This window comes from Polyodon spathula, chromosome 10, assembly GCF_017654505.1.
Source record: "Polyodon spathula isolate WHYD16114869_AA chromosome 10, ASM1765450v1, whole genome shotgun sequence".
Classification (NCBI taxonomy): domain Eukaryota; kingdom Metazoa; phylum Chordata; class Actinopteri; order Acipenseriformes; family Polyodontidae; genus Polyodon; species Polyodon spathula.
Window position 1 is genome coordinate 27,601,748 of NC_054543.1, and position 25,815 is coordinate 27,627,562.

Sequence of the window (25,815 nt, forward strand, 5' to 3'; positions counted from 1 at the left end):
CGTCGCCCTGAAGTCGTTTAACTGCCATTTTGGAAAAGTTTGCAGCTAAGTGACTCCTCTATTGACTGAATTACAAAAGTACTGAGGGATTAACTGCCTTGCAAAAGTACACATGGAGCGATTTATCATCCTTGCTCCATTAAGAGTGTATGCTTCTCTTTTTAAAGCGTAAGTCGATTTAAAAATATTTTTTACATTTTCATACATGTATTTTTCCTTGAACATTACAGGATACAGGATTGTGTGTGCTCAGGTACTGCTGCTGAATTCTTGTTGATGGTCATTAACACTTGAGACACAGGCTAGAGCAGCCTATAAAGTTAAAGTCAGTAACACTTCTGTGCAACTTTTCCGACCTCTTAAGCTGAGGGAACACAAAGCCACTTTGTGGCTTGGAATTTGGTTTCAGGAGACTAGGTTTCAGGCCACTGCATGGTACACCAGGGGAGACTTGAGTTTGTAACAGCAAAGTTGCCTCAAACTTGGCCTCCTAGAACCAGGTTTCAAAGCCACTTTCTGAAAAAGTGGCTTTGTGTTCCCTCAGCTTTAAGGTTGAAGCACTTTCCTGCATACTCCTATGTGTCCGATATGAACATCCTGTTTGAACACTCTTACTGTACCTCCTCAGGAGCACCGCTGCCTGGGAAAAAGTTGCCGTCGTCATAGCGATGGAGTGAAAGGTAGAGCACATTGGGGTCATCGTAGAAGGCTTGTTGGGTGCCGTTGCCATGGTGAACATCCTGATTTGAAACGGGAGAATGAACCCATTTTTAAAATAAACTACTGTTAATATAATGTAACAGAAAAAATCACTGCATTTAGAAGCCTCCAGTTGATGGTAAAATATCTGTGAAAACAGTAAGCCTAAGTTCTCTCTCTCTTTCTCTTTTTTATTTAAATTGAACTTTTTATTGTTTTTCATTAAAAAAAAGTGATGCATGGTCTATGCATAGGATGATCTCTGAACACAGGAAAATGTTGTCAAATTTGTAACAGTGTTTGGTTGGTTCCTTAAATGTGATATATTATGATCAAACAAGCTATATTATGCTTCCATGCAAAGATTAGGGCTGGCATGACTTTGCTGTGCTTAAGGATGCCCACGCCAAGATTCACCAGAGCTGGATAAGCGGTTATCAAGATATGGCCAAAATATATAGTGACATACCAGCCCCTCACACTATATTACAATCACCAGTGATATATTACATGTAGTAAACCCCCTCTCACTAACCCTCCCAAGGCCTCGTACTTACCCAGTCGACTATTAAGATCTTGCTAACATTGAGTCTCTGTTGCAAGAGCTTGGCAGCAATTGCCACAGAATTGAAGTAGCAGAACCCCCTAGACGTTAGGAGAAAAGAAAGATGTTAATTGCAGGGGGTTCATGAACTGTTATTGTATATAACAATGACTGTGGGGGAAAAAAAGAGAAACACCAAATCATCTTACTGCATTAGGTGACTACAGACAGACTCCAGTAGCAGATGAACACTTTGTAAATGATTTTAATTCTCCAGTTTGGCATCTTGCATTTGCTTTCCTTGTAGCAATGTGTTTTGAAAACCCATAGCAGGATTTATATTATTATTTTCAGGGAAACCCTTCAAATTCCACATTTAAACATCAGGTGCAAAACACCACAAAGCTCAAACACTTTTGGTTTCTGACTCTTTGCTTGTAAAATGTTGCACATCTATTGTGACAAACACTGCAATCACAAGCCCCTCTTTCAAGATCCAATGCAAACTAAAATAAAATGGCCTCAATATTACTGGGGCACCTCAGCTTTTCTTGACGACTGTCAGCGGACTGTTTAAAACAAAAAAAAGCATTTTAAAAACACATGCATACAATTTGCCATTCTGTGATTAATGCTAGAGGAGTATTTTCAAAGAACTCAGCATCTAAGTGTAAAATAAACACAAAAGTGACAATTTGCACTGAACAAACTTCTAGTTTGATGGATGTATGAGATACAATTTAAAAAAATAAAACTGGAGGAGCCCCAATAATGTTAAGCCAGCGTATCTCTGCTCATGAAAAATTAGATAACCATGACATAATTATAGTATAAATTAAAATGCATATTGGTGAGAAGCAACCCAAAAATCTATAAACATAATACATTGTGCTAAAGTATATTCTCATCCAGTTTAATCACAATTCGACAACTGGTTCTACATATAAAGAGAGAAACCTCACTATTTATATTGAATGCAGGGGTGGCCTTAATATAGAAGGTGACTTTACTTCGCCATCATTTGCAGCAAATCAGGTCTGTAAAAAGTGGCTTTAACCATGAGGTGGTCTTAAAGACCGGTTTTACTGTTCCCATGAAAACTTAATTAAATTTGGCTAATTCTGAAGTGTTCTGTATCCCAACCAAAAGAAACTTTAATTTCGAGCTGCCTGTCTAACAGCTGTCATGGAAATCACTCCATGACTGGGCTGGAACAGAACGACTTGTACATCGTTTAAGGAAAACGAAGGAGTCTTTTGTACTTTACCAGAAGTTTTACATGAGCATCAGCATCGATGATGCAAAAAAACAAAACAACCAAGGACACGACCTTGATGACCTCGTAACTGGCTACAGCCATTCCCGTACTGTACATTACAACCTGAAGGAGCAGATACTCACATGGGGGTGCTCTCCTCAGCATGGTGTCCAGGGGGCCGGACCACAGCAAAGCCATTCTGAAACAAAACGCTGTGAGAACAATCCCTCCAGGGACATTCATCTTTAAGGTTCTGTGCCCTGAAGGACAGGCCTACTCAGGCTGTCATTTTAATTGTTTTTTTGTTTTTGTTTTTTTCAATTCCTTTACTATTATGGTGGGCAAACATTCTACAGTGCTTCCCCTTTATAACGCTACAGTCAGGAGCCATAGTTACTAGGCTGTGCTATTCTCCACCTTCTCTACATTTAATTAGACATGAGTGCAAACTAATGTCAGCAGGTACGGTTATGACATGTATATGTACATAAACAGTGTGTACTTGTGTCTGTCCATATAACACTCCCATAGGGAAAGAGAACCCACCTTTAGCTCTCCAGAGGCTACTTTGAAGACCAGCTCGACCACAGAGCCCACAGCTAACCTTGCAGCGCTGGATGAGTGCACCTCGTTCCAAATCGTGTCACTGTCTACCTACAAAACCAGACAAAAAGGCAGAGTGGGTTTTAACAGTGGACAGCTTCATGAAAACTGCAGGTAAGACTCAAAACCCAGAGGAAAAAAAAGATGCAGACTACCAACCCTCAATGACACATCTTAACAGAATATAAGTTAACTTACACAATCGTTTACGTACAAAGTCGTTGAAAAGATTTGCTTGGTCTTAGAACAACACACCTCATCATTTAAGAATGTATTCTCAGTTGCCACAGAACGAACAAGCTTTTATTCCCAGCATGAAGAACAAACATTTGACATGGAAAACTGGCAAAAGAACAAAATCCCAACAGGGAATTCAAAAACGAGGCCGGTCATTCATCAGGTAGTTTTTAGTCACTGGCAATTATGCGGATGCACGTTTGCCCTAAAGCAAGCAGTAGGTGGTGTTGGTTTTCACCATAGAGAGACCTGCACTTTAACAAAGACAGCCAATTAGCACTTAGGGTCTAACATGTTCTGTTTAGTCAGAGCACAATACAGTTTAGGGTGTCTGGAGAAAAGAGGAATTATTTGTACACGAGCCACAACATAAAGCATTGGGTCTTTTTCTCTGCAGGTATTGGATTCTGACTGAGAAAAAAAAATGTATGTATTCTGGAATATATAAAAATCCAGTTATTTCTATCAATTGAACAGACCCTGTGACCAACACATTATATTCTGGCTTTACTGTATATAACGAAGATGCTTAGCACCTTCCCCAAAGTTTTATTATAACAATTTTTTGTTAATAAACTAGCACTCAAAGGCAATTAAACAGATAAAAAGCTTTAGGTTTAATAATAAAACTACTCAGTTCACAGTTTTTGAATCCACAAGACATAGCTGACTGAAGCACTTTACGTTGTTATAGGATTGCTGGCCCTTAATAATCTGATTTTTAAGATAGAGATTGCCATACCAGGTTTATATGTCCCCCCCAATACACACCTCTCATAAATAACATTAACAATTTCCATTCCTCAGGCAAGGGTGAATTAAAGCATACAATTGAAAGAAAGCAACTAAACAAACTAAACAATAGGCCTTTCTATTCAGACAACAGACAACCACACTTAGCCAAAGCCACGGGCGCACCCCCTCAACTCGGAATAAATTTCCGTTTACAATTTATCAGTTTAGCTTTGAATGGCATGACTTGCTCGAGGGCAATGTAAAAACTCCAACCTTTTCAAGTCTGGCCAAGAATGACTGCCACAAATTACGAGGCTGCGGTGCATTTACGATACAGAATGAGGGAGACAGCGCGCCTTGGAATGAGTACATGCAGTTTATCCTCATTCTGACGGGATCATTTTCAAAGTGGAGGCTTTTTTCTTTGCAAAGAGTCAGGAAGAAAACAATTTTCTCCCATTTCCATAACAGAATCCAGGTTCTGCTTTTCCCCAACTTCACTTTCATTCTGTTTAGGGATCAGAGCTTTGGCATTTGCCTGTCTCATTTGTAGTACAGTATACAAGATGATCTATGATAAAGAACCATTAAGTTGGAACACTTATGGGTATGCAGATTTTAAGCAGTTTACTATAATGCACCACGTTGCTGGCTTTTAAGAAGAAATAAATGGCATGTCACTAACTAACCTATTAATGATGGTTTATTCCAGATTCCACCTTACACACGAATCCAGCTCGATTTTTAAAAAAAAGTTTTCCCATAAAGTTGGGACTATAGTAAAATCTTGTTAAATCAACAACATTAATTTCAACAGCGATTTGGTTGGGACCTGAAAACGATGCTGAATTATACAGAATGCTGGTTTGTAGAGGGGTTAGATTAGCCAGGTTTTACTGTAGTTAGGATATTGGGGTGCATTCAATGATACAAATAGTGACAAATCTTTAGCTCACCATTCAAATCAATACAAAGCTACTCCCTGATGTTTTATATGTCAGAAACACACTCTAAAGAAGTTAATTTTCACTGTGAGAGGTGTTAGTTGCCATATTTTCAGTGGTGGCGGAATGTAAATCCATCACTGTTTACATCAACTGACGACATCTCAGTATCTAACTTGATAATATAAATTATGGGTCAATGTGAGTCTATTTTACAACTGTACCTGGATCCAGATTGACAATGAAAAATAAACACCTGCACTAACTAGGTGTGGCGCTACAGCGGACAGCCAAGACAGCAAAGTGTTGCTCTGTACCAAAATGTAACCATCTCTCAATAATGATTTCATCAGTTATGGTTTCAAGCCTTCGCATATACAATTGATGGGTATTGAAACATGGTGGATGTCATTTATAATTTTACAACAGCAAAACTCTCATACTGTCGCCTGGATTTTACCCCCCACCCCCTCCACACACAAAACCTGTTTATAGAAAACATCTGGTAGCAATTTTCCGCTCAAAGGAAAGCAATGCAACAAGTTCTGATAGCTCTGGAATGGAGAGAACAAACAGGACATTATTTTTACATTAAAGAAAAGACTTACTCCAACTCCACCGCAGAGTAGCCTCACGAACATGGGAGTCAAAGAACCTGCGGACAGGAAACAGGGAAAGATGCGTGGGCTTTAGAGAGGTCAGGTGGAAGGACTTTCATGTTTGGCTATGGTATAGTAGCTGAGGCAGGAGTGACCTTCACTTCTCCCTTCACAGCCTGCTCTCATGCTGTATCCCTTGAGCCTGTATAAGTGCCACAGCCAGCAGATTAAAGCAGGTTCTTACTGTCTAATTTCTGCCTGTTGAGAGGGTTTGTGCCGTAGAGCAGAACGTGGGGCTCCGAGTGAACTGTCTGCAGCTCCTCCAGCGTCGCCTTTCTTCCACGAATACACTGCAGGGCCAGAGAAATGAACAAGCGTGTCAGTGACAATCATCCCCCAGAGAGCCACATAAAGCAGATGATCAGCTTGATCCACTGTATGCACTGACATACTGTAGAGGGACGGACAGAGACCCCTCCATATACTTACGATAATCATAATAACTTATGCTGAAGAATTTCCTTAGCTGGTTTCAACAGACTTTGACAAGTGGTTCTCTGTAGATCTATATGTAAAAAGGTGTGATATATGGAAAGACAGGCACACATCTACTATATACTACCACAAACTTGCTAAAAATGTCTTTGTCAAGTTTCATCATAATTAGTTCTCTAGATATATCTAGGTCAATTAATCTCTAGGTTTCTATGGACATAGTTGACAAGAATACAACACAACCTGGAAAACAGGTGCATGTACTGCAGGACATTATTAAAGAAACAATGGCAATTTGAAAGTGGGAAAGTCAATATCCATGATGAATTGTATTTGTCAGTACTTAATTTACCATTAAACAGTCAGTGATACTTTTTTTTATTATTATTTATCAAACTTATTGTGGGACATAAACAACAACCTTACCACAAACTACAGTAATTCAATCTCAATGCAGTGGCACTACAAAGCAATGGCTCTGAAATACAGAGAAAGGGAAGGGCAGCTCCAATGGAATAAGCCATCCGTATGGGACCATAGTGATTATATTTTATAGTACGGTATGGAACCCATTGCAGTACTGTATCAATGATACTGTGCTGCGTCTCTCTCATTTGCTTTTACTGTCTGCTAATAATTCTGCTGGAGTTTCTTATAATAGTATTATAATAGGCTCCTAATGGGATTTTATTTAAACTTTTCAGTAAAAGGGCTTCATCGCTTTATCTTAAAGTAGAATAACAGCTCAAACCAGCTGTTATTTATGTGTGGGGGGACATAGTCTATTTGTCACAGGGAACAAGTTAGAAAATGGTTTCAATTTCAGTCCTGTAAGATTTATCTGGCAAAAGGCAGTACTGCTATTTTTCAAAGCTACTCATAAATTCTCAATTTAACAACAACAGTACTAAACCTCTGTCAGTAGGCGAGCATGTCACTGGCAAAACTGTGATGAGCAAGTTAAAACAAAGTGTCTGTTTTACAAAGTCTTGCGTACCAGATTACAGATAAGCAAGGCCGGCCTTTCATTGGACCCCAGTTCCTTTCAATCAGCACTATTAGAGAATAATATACAAAGCAATTGAGATTTTTCTATGACATTAAATTAAAGTTGGTGGAGCATAAAAGTTTCTATTTATTTATTTATTTTTTTGTAGTTGGTGGCTATATATTGTTGTCTTTGAGCATTTAAAAAAAAAAAAAAAAGTACAGTACAGGCAATTCATGGTGCAATGCTGCCCTCTGTTGTTAAAATCAATGAATGCAGTATATACTGCACACATAACTTAATTGTTACTCACAGGAAAGAGTTGCAAAGAGCATTAACACTTGCTTAAATTGCAAGTATAATATTATTTATGATCTAAAGGAAACTGGATATAAAACGCCTGCCATAACATAAACCATAAAAGCCAAAAAAAGACTGGTAGCCTTTAAAAGAACACGGTTTGAATGCTGCATGAAACAGCCCTGGCAACATTACCTGAAATCTAAGAAACTCCCCCCAGATCAGAACATTCAGATCAAATGTCTGGTTTTAAAAAAGTGAAACGGAAGCAAACAACTGAAATGTTTAAAACAGCAATAAATCAGCTGTTTAACACTTTCTAATGGCAATAAAACCTTGCTTATTGTGCATGGTAGCACCTTCCCAACGCTGTAGGGACTGCCTTCAATGTGTGCTTGCTGGATTTCTCTGTGATCCTTACCTCACACTGGCTTCGAAGGCCAGTCTCCTGAAGCCGGGACCATATGCTCTGGATCCTCCCGGCGTGCTCTGGGTGTGTGTTGCTGTTGCCACACATGCACTGGTGCTTCAGCATGAGTGTGTCGTACACCAGACCTGCAGCACACACACGCACAGTCAACAAGGATTAAAGGAGGGCTCTTAGGGTAACAATGTATTTTTGTGGAATTGTGTTTTTGGTTTCCAGGATATACCTTTTAAAAGTTTTATTAGCAAATATGGTGTCCTCACTATTAAAGTATTATTTACAGTATGTAGAATAAGATAACCATAAAAGAATTCAGACTTCAAGTTAATCGCTTAGGCTGAGTTTAAGATTTGGCACATCTTTGGCATATTTTGGGAATGCTGTTCATTTTGTGACCTCAGTAAAACTAGTATTAGCTGAATTAATTGAGACGAGTTTGGCTAATTGAATTACAACTGCAAAATTGTTTCAATGACTTGCCTTATCAAGAAACCTGCTAAAAATATATAATTCAACTCAACTATAATTAAGATTCCCTGTACATAACACATAGTACTGAACTGTTTTGTAAATACCACAACAGAGCAGTAGAGAAAAGCACACAACAAGGGGCTGTTTGGACAACGAAGCTGTTCAGAAAATCGAGATTTTGACAATCTAGTGTTCACAATTGTTGTAACTGGGGTGTATTCTCGCTTGCTTCCCACTAAGGGTAGCGCCGAACAGTTGACTAGAAAAGTGACAGCTGACCTCAGGAACCGATAGTTAACTAATCACATGCTTCAGTTAAAAGCAGCAGCAACATATTCATGTTTTTGAAGCGTATACTAGTAGTGAACTAGCAGTGTCAATATGTTAATTGTTTGAATTGAAACAGAAAGTCTTTGTGAAATGTGCGGTTTCAAATGGAAGGAAGCACAGATGTGGATGCAATCCATTACATATAAATACCTTTTTGAAACACTAAAAGAGTTTAAGAAAATTCCAAACATTTTAAAATATAATTCACAAAGAGCTAAATGTTACAAACATGCATAATACGAACAATGGACATTATAAAATACAGCATTTGAATAATACTTGATTTACAGTGGCGACTAGTCGACTCTTTTTACCTTGACTATTTGATTCTGGCAAATAAGCAGCTGTCCCACCCCTGCTTCCCCTTGCACTCATGAAAAAGAGGGTGTTGACTAGCTAATGGGGTGTGACACTGACCAGTGGTGAATCGAGGCTTGGTGGGAGGCTCCTGCACAGAGATGGGGAAGGTAGCTGAGGCAGGGGAGGACTGGGCTCTGGAGAGCGGCCGGTGCCCTGAGAATCTCATGGGGATCCCGGCCGCCTCCATCGACGCCTGGTAGTTCCTCAGCTGGTGGATGCGTTGCTGTTCCAGTAACAAGGCTTGCTGTGGAACACAGGACATCTTTAAAGATAGTTGGGGTAGTTACTTTTAAAAACGAATACAAAACAGTTTAAAAGTTACCAGGACAAAATTGTAACTAGTTACAGTTACTTATTACTTTAAAAAAATGTAACTAGTTACAATTACAAATAGTTACTTCTCAGGCACAGTTTAATTTTTTTATATACCCATGTCCATTCAATGAAACTTCACGACCTACAATGGAAGTGAACAATATGTAAGATTCCTAGATTTATGTCATTAGGTAAAACTCCTTTAACCTTTCCAGTACCTTTGACAAGACTTGCTATGATCCAAAGACAAGAAGTCTCAACACAAATATATTGTTAAAGAAAATGTGCTAACTATAAAAAGTGTGTTCTCTATAAAAATACACTAGCTCTTCCTGGTAAAGTGGGGTCCTGTTGTACTGTGGGATTTCTCAGCATATCCAGTTAAATGGATGTATGTATAAAATACATACAGTATGCCTGAGGCAATATAATGTGTTGCCATCTGCTCAAAATCAAGTATTGCTTAGTGATGAATTCTTTAATTTGAAAAAATAAATAAATAAATAAACAAAAGTATAATTCATACCAAATCGGACACCCCATTAAATGTCCTATTAAATAAAGGATAGTAGAATGTGTGTTATTTTAGTTTAGACATAATATATGCATTTGTTTCCATTTCATCTTTTTGGTAAGAGTTACTTTTAAATTATCTTTAATGAATGAATACAAACACGGTCATTGTTTATGGTCACTGAATACATTTCAAACAGTGTTTGTTTGAATTTTCAAATATTTGTCCCAGCACTCCTGTTATTTGCTGCATTTTTGGAATCAGCTAGGCTTTGACAGCGTTGTTTCTAAAACTGATAATTCAATGCAGTAAAATAGTCCCGCAGCAGGAGGGTTCTAATATCCCTTCTAAAATCTGTACTTCATCACTGCACCAAATATTCAACCACTATACAGTGCCGTGAAAAAGTAATTGCCTCACATTGAATTTGGTCAGATCTTTTTGTAGGTTGTAGTAGTATATAAAGGGAGTCTGAGAAAAAAATATATACTAAAGTTTGGTACTTCTTTCATTTGTTTGGTGTGCAAGGTAATCAAACATGCAATCTTCAGGTGTGAAAAATGTATTGCTCCCCTAGTTAACTAACTCCTTTAACTCCTCAATTAAAGGGATAATTAGGGTCAGCTGTTTTAATACTTTGGTTAACAATCAGGCCTGATTTGGGCCAGAGCTGCCCAATATAAATCTGACTAACTTTGGCCCTTACTATCAGAGTGAAGTTGTCAGCACACAGGTTCTAGACGCACATAATGCCACAATCAAAAGAAATTCATGAAGACCTCCCAAAAACAAGTTGTTGATGCCTATCAGTCTGGAAAGGGTTACAAAGTCATTTATAAGGCTCTGGGCTCCACTAAACCACAGTCAGAGCCATATTGTCCAAATGGAGAAAGTTTGGGACAGTAGTGAATCTTCCCAGGAGTCGCCGTCCTGCCAGAATCTCTCCAAGAGCAAGGCGTAAAATCGTCCAGGAAGTCACAAAGAACCCTAGAACAACATCCAGGGATCTGCAGGCCTCTCTCGCCTTGGCTAAGGTCAGTGTTCATGACTCCACCATTAGAAAGACACTGGGCAAAAATGGGATTCATGGCAGAGTAGCAAGGCGGAAACCACTGCTCACTAAGAAGAACACGAATGCTCGTCTCAAGTTTGCCAGAAAGCACCTGGATGATCCTCCGGAGTTCTGGAACAATGTTCTATGGACAGATGAGTCAAAAGTGGAACTTTTTGGCCAACATGGGCCCCGTTATGCATGGCAAAAACCAAACACTACATTCCACAGTAAGAACCTCATACCAACGGTCAAGCATGGTGGTGGTAGTGTCATGATTGGGGGATGCTTTGCTGCATGAGAACCTGGACAACTTGCCATCATTGAAGGAACCATGAATTCTGCTCTGTCAGATAATTCTATAGGAGAATGTCTGGCCATCCGTCCATGAGCTGAAGCTGAAGCGTAGCTGGGTTATGCAGCAAGACAATGATCCAAAACACACAAGCAAGTGAAGAACAAGAAAATTAAAGTTTTGGAATGGCCTAGTCAAAGTCCAGACCTAAACCCCATTTAGATGTTGTGGGAGGACCTGAAACAAGCAGTTTATGCTCGAAAACCCACAAATGTAACTGAATTGAAGCAGTTCTGCAGGAAGGAGTGGGCCAGAATTCCTTCACGGTGCTGGAAGCGTTTGGTTGCAGTTATTGCTACTAAAGATGGCATAACCAGTTACTGAGTCTAAGGGGGCGATTACTTTTTCACACAGGGGCATTGGGTGTTGCATAACTTTCTTTAATAAATAAATCAAATGAGTCTCAGATTTTTGTGTTATTTCTTCACTCAGGGTCCCTTTTATCTAACATTAGATTTTGGTTAAAGATCTGATAACATTCAGTGTAAAAAATATGCAAAAATGCAGAAAATCTGACAGGGGGCAAATACTTTTTCACTGCACTGTATGTATGTAAAAACATACACCCCCCTCCACCTCACATGGTGGAAATAACGCATTAAAAATAAGTGAATGATTCCCCCGCGTCATGTTGTTCTACATAGACAGCATGTTCAATAATGTATTGGAACCATACATGTAGGAAATCTGTTTGGTTACAGTTTTGCATCTTGAGTTTCTAGAAAATACATATCTACTCTTCATGAGCAATTAAACATAAGCAGCTATACAATGATAACCTCTTTGTGCTAGACCAGGGGTTTGGAATAAAATGTCTGGGGTAATCATGTGTGCAGTAACTGAAACAGTGTCTGCTGTTCACTCACGCTGCTACCCATACAGCATGGTGATGCACTTGAATTTAAAGGGCTAGTCTCTAGCAGACAATGCTAAATACACTTATTAGCAGCTGTGCCTTGCCCTTGTCAAAGCTATCTGTATAATGTTACACCCAGGATAAAAAAACATTAAAATGAAGGAATACAAATATTAAACTTAATGTATTTACAATGTTTTCAATAACAGTGTTATTGTCTAAATGTATTAACTGTCACGTGTACTTGGCGTATTGCACTGCACATACTGTACAATGTTTTACAGCACTCTGTTGATTGTGAAGTAATCAAACCTGTTGTGTAGCAGTTTTCTGTAAAGACTCGCTCTGAAATTACCGGTACTATGGTGGACTTGTACCTAACAACAGATTGAATAGTGGTTTTAAATTGTTCTGGAATTAAACATGTACCTGATCATTGTGCAGTGATTACCACATACCTTAAAAAAAAAAACTACCTTTGAGACTGTTACTTGTGAAACATCAGTACAACATTTCAGAACAAGAGGAGGCCAATTCGGCCCATCCGGTTACTAGAAACTGACTAAAAACAAAACTTTGTTAAGTCTTGAATTATCTCAATGATTCAGCATTAACAATGTGACTTTGCCAAACCTCACCACTCTCTGTGTAAAAAGTCTACCCTCTGTTCTAAGTGTGTTTCCACCAAATTTCCAACTGTGTCTTCAGTTCTGGTTTCTGAGCAGTTTAAAGCATTGGCTAGGGTTAGCTTTGTCAGCTCCTTTTAACATTTTAAAAACTAATCAACCCCCCTAATTTATTCTGGCCAAATAGATTCAGTTCCTTCATTCTTCACAACACTCTCCTAAGCCTTGGGGTTAGCCTGGTTTCTGCACTAGTTAATGACAACAAGATATGTCATAGTCTAAAGTGTATGTATGTATCTCCACTATATCCCTATCACCAGGGATATGCACCCCCGGTTGGTAGATAATGATAAATGATCCCGCTTCATTGTTAAAGCATGTGCTTCCATTTACCTTGTAAACGGTTCTTTCTGGGTCTGATTTGAAAGTTGAGGCATTTCCCAGCCTGGGAATAAACAGAGCAAACAAACTCCCAGGGAGAGTATTTAACATGGACATAAGGCAAAACACGCTTTTAAAACATGCCGTGTGACCCAGAGAGAGGGCAGGTACAAGATTACTGTTTCTGCTAACAAAACCACCAGGGACCTCATTGAGCACCAAATTAAACAGCCTTGTTGGAAGAGTCAGAATTGCTTTACATTAACGACAGGGTTTCTAAAGCACTGTTGGTATGTGCTGGGGATGGGAGTTGGAAGGGGTACATGTTCTAAATGTCATGTGTTTGCATTCTAAAGCAAAAAAACAAACAAATTGGACTGCAGCCAAATTTCAAGTAGATTATTAGTGGTTCTATAAGATGGAAATAAATAAAGCAAAAAGGAAATATTGACTATGGTATGTTTGTATCATTGTGAAATGTGACAAATATTAAAAGAATATACTAAAGTGGGTTTATATATAAGATTCAATACACATGGGCCAATGAAGAAAGTGGACATAGCAAGATCATTTCTGTAAATACACCCAATGGGAGTTCCATTTACGGAGAAACGCATATTAACTTATTTAGTATATTAAATTAATTGCTTGCAATGCGTAAAATAATGTTTCAATTACAATAAATGATTTAAACTAATTTGCATCTACCACTTCATTGCTATGTCTAAATAATTATTTTGACATCCAATCCAAACAGTAATCTAAAACAAATACCTTATTTTATTCTTAACAATAACGTAGCAGAGCGCGCCAGTGTGAAGTGTATGTGAGAACCACTGTAGCCTGAAGATCATCCACAGGCAAAGTGTATTTTCATATTTAAAAACTGAGCTGCCAATACGAGATCTCTACTGCCCTCTGATGACTTAATATGCCATAAGTAATGAGGAGAGTGCATTTTGAATGTGTCTTAGCAGTACAATTCTTTAAAAAAAACAGTAACTTTAAACATTTAAATAAAGACCCGGTTTATAACATGATAATAAACAACTCAGGAATATAATTCAATGGCTCTTTGGTATTCTTGAAGAACTTATTGGTAAAAGATAACACAGTGATCTAAACTAATGCATTCCAGAATCACTTCTGTTTCAGTCATCATTCCAGTGTACCAGCTGACCTTGGAGCGCTATTGACACAGGGGTGCTAAAACATCCTGGTTGTCTGTCTTCACATCCTGTTTATTTTATTTTCTAAATTGAAAAACTACACATTAGCTAAGATAAGTGTGATATATCTGACCCGTACCAAGTTTAACCCTTTCAGTCCTGGTTGGAGGTAGTGTAGAAAAATATTTTAAAAAATGTTTTGTCCTGTCCTCATGTATCAATAAAGGAGTTTATTCTTCAGCTCGACAAAAATAATTCAGGAATGAAAGGGTTAACCCCCCTCCTCCCTGTGGTCTCAAGAGAGTTCTCAAACATCTTTTCTCCAAGTTAATCTGGTACACAAGAATGCAACTGCAAGCATGTCCCTCAACACTCAAGCTGTTTTGTAACATTACCAGGTTTTTATTGACTCTTTGTAGTAAAAGGCTCGATGAATTGCATCCCTTCTTGTTTACCTGACTGAACAGCCCCTCCTGCTCGGTCAGCCTCTGCTTGTGCTCCAGCTCCTCGTGTTGTTGCTGTTGCTGTTGCTGTTGCTGCTGGGCCTCGTCCTCTTCGCTTTCCAGAGGCTCCTGCTTGACCTGAACAAGGCGGGGCTGCCCCTCCTCGGGGGCTCGGTCTCGGAAGGGCTCGTCGGCCAGGGCCTGGTGCTCCCGGAGCTCTTCCTCTGTCTCCTCGGGGTGGCTCTCGTGCTGCCGGCTCGGCTCGCTCGGCTTTGGGATCATCTAAAGGGGCAGGGGGCAGTTAATCATTTCAGAAGGCTTAAGTTTATTCAAGATTATTTTTCCCAATTTGCACTTTGTATTTTATTACTATTGTTTTTATTTTTAAAACTATACAGTGTCTTTTCATCACAGGAAAACATAATTTGGAATCCTAGTCACAGTGAATAGTGCATATATATTTCATCTTTAATCAATATTGATTATGATTATGCTTTACCATACTTGTATATGCTTTGCCATGATTTCACTGCTTTCAAGCATGTTGAGACCATTATAGCTTAGTTTTAGATGTACCCAATACACTGGCATTCAGGGTCTGTCATTGATCATTGAAAGTCTCACAGTAGGGTGGCACCATGATAAATCCAAGGCTCTGTCAAACTTACCTTCTTTTTCATCAAAATGTTTATGCTATGAATTTGTTTTTATAATAAGACACATCAGATTAATATTACCCTTGTATTTTCATTTAAAAGTTAGATGGTTTATTCACATGTTACACTACTTCAGCTACAGCCAGAACATTGATGTTGCTCACAATGCCACATGGTTGCTAGGAAATGACGACTTGGAGTAAGCTTTTTTTATTATCTGCATGCAAGGAGACACAGTGGGATAGGATCATTCCCTGCTGTAGCGCGATGAGGAGAAGCAGTCTCTGCCGGTTTTGCCTCTTTAACCCACAGCCAATATGATGCTCCCTCTGGAATCCACAGCAAAGACTGCTGACTTTGCACAGCCAGGACGCGAACCTGCACTGCCCTGACTGTATGAGTCATCCTCCCCTCCAGGGATAGGACCCTATAATGGTAGTATCTCAACTTAAACGTATTGGGTATTGCTACATGACCGTCAGTTATAAATAACTGCCAAATGCAGTTTTACTTATAACAAAACAAAAAACTGCACAATGAATGCACATTAATCAAGAAGAAATATCATGTGGTTGCTTTGCCAATTAAAACATTCTGTTTTTGTCAAACATATTTGTTGTCGTTTGGATCTCGAGGGGCTTAGTGTGCAGTATGACTTCAGTTATTATTATAAACCATTACAAGCCAATGACAACAGGTTTAAGCAGGCATTCTCACAGGTAGGCTGGAAAAGCTATTTGTAATTCTGTGTTACCCCCTGCTGGCAGGAAAGAGTTAAAGAACACAGTTTGTTAGCAAGGCTATAGTTCGGCTTGCAATATCCGTCAACACAAATCCTCAGGACATTTAAAAAAATGAACCGTTGAGTGAAGACGAGCTACCAACACTCCTACACCTGTGACCTCTGGAGCTGCTGGAAATGAAAGAGTCCACCCCTCACCTTTTCTCTCCTGTGTCCGACTGAATCCAGCTGAAACCTGTTGCTTGGAAATGAGAACACAACTGAAGTGCCCTTTCTTTTAGTTTAGAAAAAGACAGAAAATACCACATTTACAGCCCATTTATGTACAAACTGTATGTGCACACACGCTTCAACATAAGCACACATTAACATGGACAGGCATGCACATACATGTTACAATATACAGTGCTCCCTCGATATGTTATCATTTTTATCATTTGTTATTTTGGTTGACTCCCTGCTATGGTGGTTGGTAAATGCCTTTAACAACATTGTGTGACTTTTATACTGCACTTTAAACGGATGGCCTGCTTCAGTGTGTGCAGCATTTACTTTTTGGCCACCAAAACAAGAACTGCAAATCCAGTTCTTCAAGCTTACATATGTTGTATTTATTTATATACAAACCTTTAATAAATACATGCTGTTTCACAAACTCAGTGATACACAGTATCCAGCGTGAGAACAGCCCTAAACTATAACTTCCTAATACTGTGTGTTAATTAGACAGAAATAAAAAACTCAATCTTTTCAACCACAATAAAACTAAATATTCCTATGTGAAATTATGAACCAAAACAAGAACTAAAGTTGCACAGAGGGGCTTCGAACCTCCCATATTCTGAAGTGCCTCACTCTAAGCACGTACTGAAATCACAGTCTCCATGGCAACGGCAGCTTCAGAACACATCCAATGTGTGTGTGTTTGAATCAAGTCCAGCTCTGGCATTGCTTCCAGAGGAACATCATTGACGTCAGAGCTCTCTGGAATTGACTCATCCCTGCCTTCTTCTACAAACAAGCTTTCTGTTTTTCTCATTTAAAGAGAAACACTCCCATAGCACTTTGAGCATTGTGCAGTTTTTTTTTTTTTTTGTCCCAGTGATTTGTGTTTGTGGAAAAAGAAAAAAAAAAAAACACGCACACACATAGTAAGAAGAAAAGTTGGAACAATAACAAAAAAAAAATGAACAGACTTGTGAAACTCAGGGCCACTTTAGAACCAATTTTCCCCAAAGGAAACAAACGATAGTATAACTAGCAAGAAACAACTTAGTTGGAGGTAGAAGCAGTTATATCTTTGAGTTGCTAAACTTGTTTAACTCTTTCCATAAAGAATTAGTGTAGACATAGTATTTGCAAAAATAACACAAAATCTGAAAGACAGCAAAGCAAAACAACCTTGTGTTACCCCATAAATGAAACAAAGTGCAGCCTTAAGTGAAGTCAATTACAGATATCACTGTGTGTGATGTAAGACAGCATTTTAACTTAATCTGGGGCATATATTCCACTGTGCTGTAATGATACAGAATGACTTATTTAATTTATCAAGTTCAAAAATGATTCTATAATCATATTTTGTTATTAGAAAACTGTACTGAATTATACAGTGTGCTGGTTGACTGTACCCCTAAAAAATAAAGGTATAAATGGCTTAAACTATTGGAATACTTTTGAATAATCTCTATGACAGTACATATGGTCAAAGTAATTAAACTATTGCATGTTCATTTTCCTTTCAGTAAACAAGGATATTACTCTACCAAACCCATGGTACATGTGTGTATTTACGCAACATACTTCATTATAAACTTAAATACGAAAAATCACATGACTTGGCGCTGGATGAGATTAACATTGATTTTAAGCAGACAAGAAAAAATTATTCCAGACTGTAGAACAGACTGGGTCCGGACTGTAGTGGGTATCGTACCATTCATGTCAATAGGGACCTCAACATCATGACAAATTATACAGGATGCCAGCTTTTAAAGAGGCTGGATTCGATATTTTCACTTGACTCTTAAATTGCATTTACTTTCATATTGCATGTCCCTGGGTATTATACTTGAATGAACAGACATTTTCAACATACACCCAGGCCAGGACAGCTACATTACAGTGTATTTAAACTGTGGTTCAACCTTTAGCTTTCCTATGGGAATTAGCAAATTCAATTCTTGCCCTCAAACTGAATTTCCAAAGTTATTGACCTGGGACAAGCTGGTAACTGGAGTGAACTTGTTAGCACAGTGAGCGTGATTGAATACAGTTGTACAGTATGCAGTGTAAAACACACTGGTAAACTGACAATGGTCCAATTAGAAACCAGTTTACTAATCGAATATCAGTAAGTTAACAATCAGCCATAATCAATACACTGAGAACACTATTATTCAAAAGAAAAAAGCTATAAAAATGTGTCTTCACAAAATCCTAAAAATACCTGCATGCAAGTGTATATTATTATACATAGTAATATGTTATATTAATTGAGAAAATTATTCTAACTATCAATTATATTAATTAAACACAAGACACTTTATTCATTAGAATGTGTTATTTGTGCTACTAAAAGTCAAAATGTTTGTTGCTCAATTTATTAAGCTGCTGTGAACTGGAGAGAAGGAATCTGAGCTGCAAATCTACCTCCTGACCAGAAAGGGCGCTAAGTAAGGTTGGTGGTACACCTTCACAGGGATGGGCCGACTCGAGGGTAGGACGGAACTGGAAGTCATCTTGGGAAAAGGCCGTATCTGTAAGACAGCTGAGCAACTGTATTGTGATCAGCTGTGTTGTGTGCGGCGATTGGATAGAGCCTGGCACTGAACAGGAGGAGACACAGCTACGGGAGTACGGCCCCTCACAAAATAAAAGCCATGGCGATCAATAATGGTTTATTGTTGCATCTCTATTCACTGAACCAACTAAATATTGTAATTGTGCATTTTATCGAAGTGCTTTAACACCCAGAGAATATATTTACCTAATTTTTTTTTAATGCTCGGTCCACAATACTCATAACGAAAGCTCTGCAAATATGTACAGTCTACTTTAACCAAACTGCCAGCAAAGAGGAACTTTATTCACTCACCAATATAAAACATTCAACATTTCACTGTGAAATATCCCGGAAGAGTAGCTTCACCATTTCATGTACTGTATGCTACTTCTTCAAAAAATGAACGTAGTGTATAACCTGATAACTGAATCAATCTGAGAATAAAAAAAAATGCTTCATTGACTTCCAGTTTTATTGAACCAATGACAATAATAGGTTTTGACTGTAGGTGATTCCATTCAGAGATTTGAGTGTTGTAAATTGTAATGTTTCCAGCTATAATATTTGACATTAAAACACAGGGAGCATGTGACATGACTGATATAAACTTAGATCAAAATGGAGCAAACAAAACTGTCTCAACAAAACTAAATACAGAAAGTATTTTACCCATAACAGGTATGCATAAATCTAGGTCTGATTATGCAAAACCATTCACAGATGAAGGTCTGATGAGTAATGCTCATTTTACCCACAGATCCCCATCACTAGTACACTCTGTACCTTGTCACAGAATCATTCTTTCCCTGTCCAAGCACAGGCAATTATAAAACAAATACTGCAAATATGTTCTTTGCATCTATTGGTACTGTAGCCCAGGTTGCCTGTAGGGGAGGGGGATATTGAGGACTTAAGATCTAGCAGTCTCCCTGTAGCGGTGTGATAGCGAGGGCCTTGCACAATAAAAAAATATTTTGTGAAAATGTTGAGCATTGGTTCAGAATGTTAGTAAAGGAAAGTGGAATTAACAAAGTCTTTAGTAACTACACTGCCAGTGAATTTGATTTCAACTAACCAAAGTTGTAAACAACTAACCAAAGTTAAGGCCAACATCACTCTTCTCCCCACACTCTTATTGCCATGCAGATGGGCGTTACCCACCTTGTTGAGGTGCAGCTGCTGCTGCTGGAACTGCTGCTTGTGTTTCTCCAGGAACTGCTGGTGCTGATGTTGGATGACGAGCTGCTGTAGGGCCTGTGCATTCTGGGGCAAGGGGGCGGACTGCGTGCGGCCTAGCGGACGGTGCTGCCTCAGCTTGTGTATGGTGGGGGAGACCCGTTCACCGCCACCCACCAGGGACTGTGTGTGGAGGGGCAAGGCCCCAAGGCCTGAAACATACCAGTCTGAAGATAATGTGAAAGGAAAAAGAAAAAGCAGAAAAAAACAGCAGCAGAATAAGAGGTAACGAGAGAAAAAGAGGAAAAAGGGAGGAGGACAGCCATTCAGTTTTGCTGACACAAACAAAATTAAATGCTTTTTAAAATAAAAAATAAAATATTTCACCCATGCAATTACTTTTTCACACATTGTTTATGTTAGTTTGTGAACACAAGGGGAACATATATTTATTTTCTTGGCAGTATTTTTAACTACTTGGTAGCAATTTTAATTGACTGATTATTTATTGATATGTTGAAATGTTTAGTTATTTTTAATTCCTAATTTGATAATAACTGGGAGGATCTCTAGAAAGGACAACAAATGGGTATTTTTTATTTCGGTAAAGGCTGTTATAACACGGAAAATGTGGACTGGTTTTCTTATGTATTATTTATTTTTAGTAAATAATTTTAATAACTTCCTTCACAATTAATAGTCTTTTGCTTTGCACCTGCAATAAGCAGGGTTGCCATGGCAATTTAGCTCCCAAATGGTCCCAAGTGGTAACTGGTAAACTGTAGATGTAATTAATGTTTTGACTATAAGTCTTTAAAATGAGGTTTGGTTCACATTCTTAGTGTAAAAATCTCTTAATGGTCCTATTAAGAGAAATGTGCGTTTGTTTGCATGCTGTAGGTGTGAATGGGCTAACTGTCGCTAGATACATTTGTTAACAGAGGCAAGTGAGGAATACGTGAAAACTGGAAGAGAAAGGCAGTGTGTTTAGCTTCTCTCTCTCTCTCTCTCTCTCTCTCTCTCTCTCTCTCTCTCTCTCAAACTAATTTCAACCTTGAGAGACTGAGAAAGACTTATAGTCAAAAACGTTTTTTTATTAAAATATTTAAATATGCAAAGTTTATTTTAGTAGTTTTATAATAACCTTGTAAACAAACAAACAAACATATAAAGCAGTTGAAAAGGGCTGAGTCCTATGCCTTACCTGTCAACAGGGGGTTTTGTGCAGAGGACTGCTCCAGCAAGACTATGTGCTGTAGGAGAGGTTTATGTGCATTCCCCCCGTCCCTCTCTAGTGCAGCAGCACCCAGGTAGGAGGACAGGTGAGCACCTGGGATGAAGGGAGTGGTTCTGGGGAGCCCCTGCTGGAGCGCAGGCATAGCCAGACGGTCACCTTCCTGCTGTCCTGAGGCAGTCTGCAGTGAGACAAGGAGAAAGCAGCAACTTAGAGGGCCTTATCAGTTCAATTATTCTTTTTAGTACTGTTTTGAATGGTATTTTGTTGCCTGATCAATTGGTCTATCAATAATACCAGCAAAACTGAAGGTGAAATATTGAAAAGGACACTACCACAGTGCTCTAAAATAGATTTTGTTTTGTTCTGATGAGGCAGTAATGCGTGTCCAGGAGGTTTTCTGTATCTGGTTTCACCAAGCTTTAATTTGAGGATACAATAATAGTTAGCTAAAAGGTATTCACTTCAAGATATACATTTTATTTGTAATGACCCATTACCTGCAGAAATATTAATGTTGTGATACAATAACTACTGGTTTAAGTAAAGCATTGTTGGCTTCAGCCTGCTGTTATTACTCACTGTCCTTACTTTGTATTTCATTGATATTTTTGTTTGTCTGTTTGAAACGACCATTCCATTGTTTCCGTATTTATAATAAAGACTTATTTTATTTTTGGCTGACAACATGTCTTTGTAAGGTAAAATTTATAATAAGCTCAGTAGACAAGCTTTCCATTTTACCTTAGAAATCCGATTGAGTGTTTTAGAGTGAAGAATGATGTCCTGTCCATAGAGTATTTTACTGTCTGCAAAACAGGTGTGGAAGTAGTCTTTCTAAGATCCTTTCACTGGTCTGAGCCTATGAGTTTAAAGCATTCCATATTATCCTCAACCCAAACTCCACCATGGCGATGGTACCAACATGCAACGCTGTTGGTTACTTACACTGGATGGCCCGGTGGCTGGCAATCCTAATGTGATGTTGGGTAGAGAAGGCGACGTGTACAGAGACAACTGTGTCATTGATCCTTCCCGATTCACCAGCCTGTGAGCCAAGGTGGGCTGAAACAGGCCAACACAAAATGAAAATCTGTGAGACAAAGGAAGATGGTGCAGTGGGGGCTGAACTTTGTGCTGTGATTATGTATCCCTGACAACTGTCCCAGGGCTGAATACTTGGGGGAATCTCTTAATCTCTGAAGCCAGCAGCCCTAGCCAGTGCTATTGTCCCTTTTATTTCGTGGGCACTAAATTCACAAATTAAAATCATAAATAAATTCAAAATTTAAGTACAGTAGCTTCAAATGTCATTTTCTTAATTTTTTCTACTGTCCCCTTACCTTTTAATGATGTTTGTAATGTCTAGTGACCTGCCACATCTGGAGCTGGCTCCTACTTCTATAAAAAAGACACTAGATGATCTAGCCTTTATACATATAAAATGTGTCAATGACCACTTACAATGATTGCAAACATCATAAACGGTAAAGGAAAAAGTATTAAAAAAAGAAAATGTAATTTGAAACTACTTCTTAAATTACATGTAAAGATGTACGTTTATCCAATCCACTTTGATTCCCCCAATAAGTAAAGCTAAAATATGTCCTTAGCAAGTGTAAAAGCAATTTGATAAGCGGTTTTCCTAAGTGTTCGTACACATGTCTAAGTGTGACATACACACAGTATACAGTAGCTCCAGAAACTCTCAATAACAAAAGAATGTTTTCAGCAAATGTAATCACAATTGGACATGTGTGTAACCCTAAAGTGTCACATACATACTTAGGAGCCCTTATCTCTCAACACCTCCATATTTTTTTGGACACTGCATCTGAGATAAATCATCAGCAGCATATATTACTGGCAAGCCTTTATCAGATTATCCAAATCCCATTTCTGCACGCCATACAAATCTATCTCGCTTGCTTTTTTTCCATCACCCCCACTCATGGCCAGTTTGATAAAGAGGTTCAAGGGGTCAAGATTGTTTTAGCTGGCACACTATATCACAACAGAGCTTGAAGGCCATTTGCTGGGCAGTTCAATCTACTGGGCAGGCTGTGCAGAGTGGCGGTCCGTACTTCAGCTAGGCTGTTGCTAACAGATCCTGCGATCCCGTTCTCTGTAGTGATGTTGTTCGAGCTGTTATTTGGAGAACTTGGTCCAGATCCAGGGGCACTGTTGCATGCCGATTCTACGAAAAAAAAAAAAGAACAAAATATATGCAAATAAATTTCTCTGGTGCAACATGAAACAAACCTGCGGGGTTTTGTCCACACAGGTGTTGTAGGAATAGTTTGAACGCATTTAACCTTTATCATTATTTTCTTCAAATAGACTCTACTCTTGTGGATGGATAATATTCCTTCTGTATATGTTTATCGTGAATACAAATGTCTGAGTTGTTTGCTTACATTAATATACTCAGTAGCAACTTATTTAGGACCCCCCCTCCCAAACAAATATATGCCTGAAGATGTATTGTGGCCCGTTCCTGTACGAGCTGGGTCATACTGTAGATGTATTGTAAACTAAAGTTGAATACAGAAAGACAAATATATAATATTGTTTCATTGTGATATTTTCTCTCATGGTTATCACTTTGTGAAATGTTCATATTGTGACATAGCTAAGGATGGCATCTATTTTTTTCCACAGCAACCATGCATCTTTATAAATCATCCTGTATTCCAGGATAGTGAATTCTAGGGTTTATCTAAGGAGATAACCTTGAGTAACAAAGTGCCTCAGAGCTAGTACAGCCAGTCCCTCGGAATAATAAAGGACTCCAAGCAAATGCGTCACTAGCCTGTCAAGCAATTTCTCTTATGACAGTTTACCTGCAACATCAATTGACCGCTTTTTTGCAGCTGTGACGGGGCAGTCTTTCCTCCGTAACAAAGGGCTGCTCCTTCTCTCTGTTACCTTCTGTTTTAGTCGAGAACGCAGCTTCAGGTTAGGTTCAGACGCTGCAAGACAAGGAAAGAGAACACATCAGAAAACAAACCCCACTGTTCTATCAATACTGTGAAGGTATAAGACTCAGTTCTAGAAGTCACCATTGCAGACGGTGTGTGCCGATAGTTTCAGAGTGATTCCCTTAAATTTTATATGTATCAATTAATTGGAACAAAACGTTTATTACTCAACACAAAACAAAGCACTTGTTACACAACTGTTGAGTACCAATCAGTAACAAACTGACAGTGTGATTTAATACACAACCTGTCGAGATCAAACTGACTAAATTATTCATAATTTATATGCGATTATTTGCCTTTATTTAAAGGATAGCATCTCTACCTACTTTGGCCTTCAGATAATTAGCCCCCTGTGCATCTTCCCTGGAATATACAACTGTTTTTTTTTTTTTCAAAAGCACTCGAGCTACAGTATTTAGCAACTGAAATCTGTCTTAAACTGTTTAAAAAAGAACATTCAAAAGAAACAGAGAGAAGGAAGAAGACCCACATGTAGTTACTGAATAGAAGATAGATGGAGCTCAGGTAGTGGATTGAAGTTTGAGTCCATCAGTGTAGGACTTCTTTCTGTTTTGTTTTTTTTTACTATATATTTACCCCATTGATAAACTGACAGTTTTTCCTTTGTTCCTTTTTTTACTCTAATGAACTTCTTTGACGTACATAATGTATTAAATCACCACCACTCCCTGATTCATGCACTAATCTATGAAACAAGCAAGCGCACCAAGTGCTTTAAGACAAATATTCTCTTTATTAAAAAATATACCAAAATATGTGACTTGGGAGTCAATTATTAGCTGGTTAAAAAACTTATAAAAACAAACAAACAAAAAATAAAGACTAAAGTTTTTTTTCCCTTTTGAAAGTTTTGAAGAAGTGCATACTTTTCAATTTAGAATAGCAACATTTGAAATTAGCATTATGGATTTTGAATATTACAGGGCCAATTAAATAGTTACTTGCAGCAAAAGCCACAAACCATTAAGCTAGGTTAGGGTTTTCCACTATGAAACTATTTTAAATGTGCACTAAGAAAGGATGTATTGTTTGTTTTACATATGGGATATATTTGAAACACAATATGTATATAACAGGTACTGTGCCAACATAATATATCACAACGCTTACTTTTTATTAGAATATAATAAGTGTCTCTCAGTGTAAACAGAAAATTAAGTACAATTGATAATCTGTATCATTTAGCACTGCTCGTTACCAGTAATTATTCATCTGTTTATTAGCAAACTATTATCAATGCCTACCTCAAAATGAAAAAAAAAAATGCAGGTTGTTCATAAATTTTGTACTACATGAATTCCAGAAAGTTTGAGGCTTCATTGTCATATCATAAAAGCATATGGATTTGTTTTGAGGTAATGAAGGCCAGTCATTTTCTACCAAAAACTAGCTGTAAGAAAATCACTGACCCAAATTTGCTTTTTGCTTATTTTTAAACTTCAGAAATCATAAGAGTCTGCTAAGTGCTTCTTTGCACTCTGTCTGGCAGGATCAGTATTGTACAACTCTTATCCTCA

General features: G+C 38.3%; 1 protein-coding gene across 4 annotated transcripts in view; it reads right to left on the bottom strand.

Moving 5' to 3' along the window:
- LOC121322045 (histone deacetylase 4-like) overlaps positions 1 to 25,815 on the bottom strand; it is a 282,533-nt gene that overhangs the window by 35,173 nt on the left and 221,545 nt on the right. For 2 of the 4 annotated variants that reach the window (XM_041261508.1, XM_041261509.1), the window contains 14 exons: positions 24,137 to 24,265; positions 23,378 to 23,490; positions 22,242 to 22,358; positions 21,264 to 21,474; positions 20,045 to 20,286; positions 14,713 to 14,982; positions 9,048 to 9,234; positions 7,824 to 7,957; positions 5,864 to 5,969; positions 5,629 to 5,675; positions 3,048 to 3,155; positions 2,645 to 2,700; positions 1,257 to 1,344; positions 621 to 740 (listed from right to left, as the gene is read on the bottom strand). In XM_041261508.1, coding sequence (XP_041117442.1) covers positions 621 to 740; positions 1,257 to 1,344; positions 2,645 to 2,700; positions 3,048 to 3,155; positions 5,629 to 5,675; positions 5,864 to 5,969; positions 7,824 to 7,957; positions 9,048 to 9,234; positions 14,713 to 14,982; positions 20,045 to 20,286; positions 21,264 to 21,474; positions 22,242 to 22,358; positions 23,378 to 23,490; positions 24,137 to 24,265 — 1,928 coding nt within the window. The remainder of the gene's footprint in view (positions 1 to 620; positions 741 to 1,256; positions 1,345 to 2,644; positions 2,701 to 3,047; positions 3,156 to 5,628; positions 5,676 to 5,863; positions 5,970 to 7,823; positions 7,958 to 9,047; positions 9,235 to 14,712; positions 14,983 to 20,044; positions 20,287 to 21,263; positions 21,475 to 22,241; positions 22,359 to 23,377; positions 23,491 to 24,136; positions 24,266 to 25,815) is intronic. The other 2 variants (XM_041261507.1, XM_041261510.1) reach the window with 1 other exon arrangement.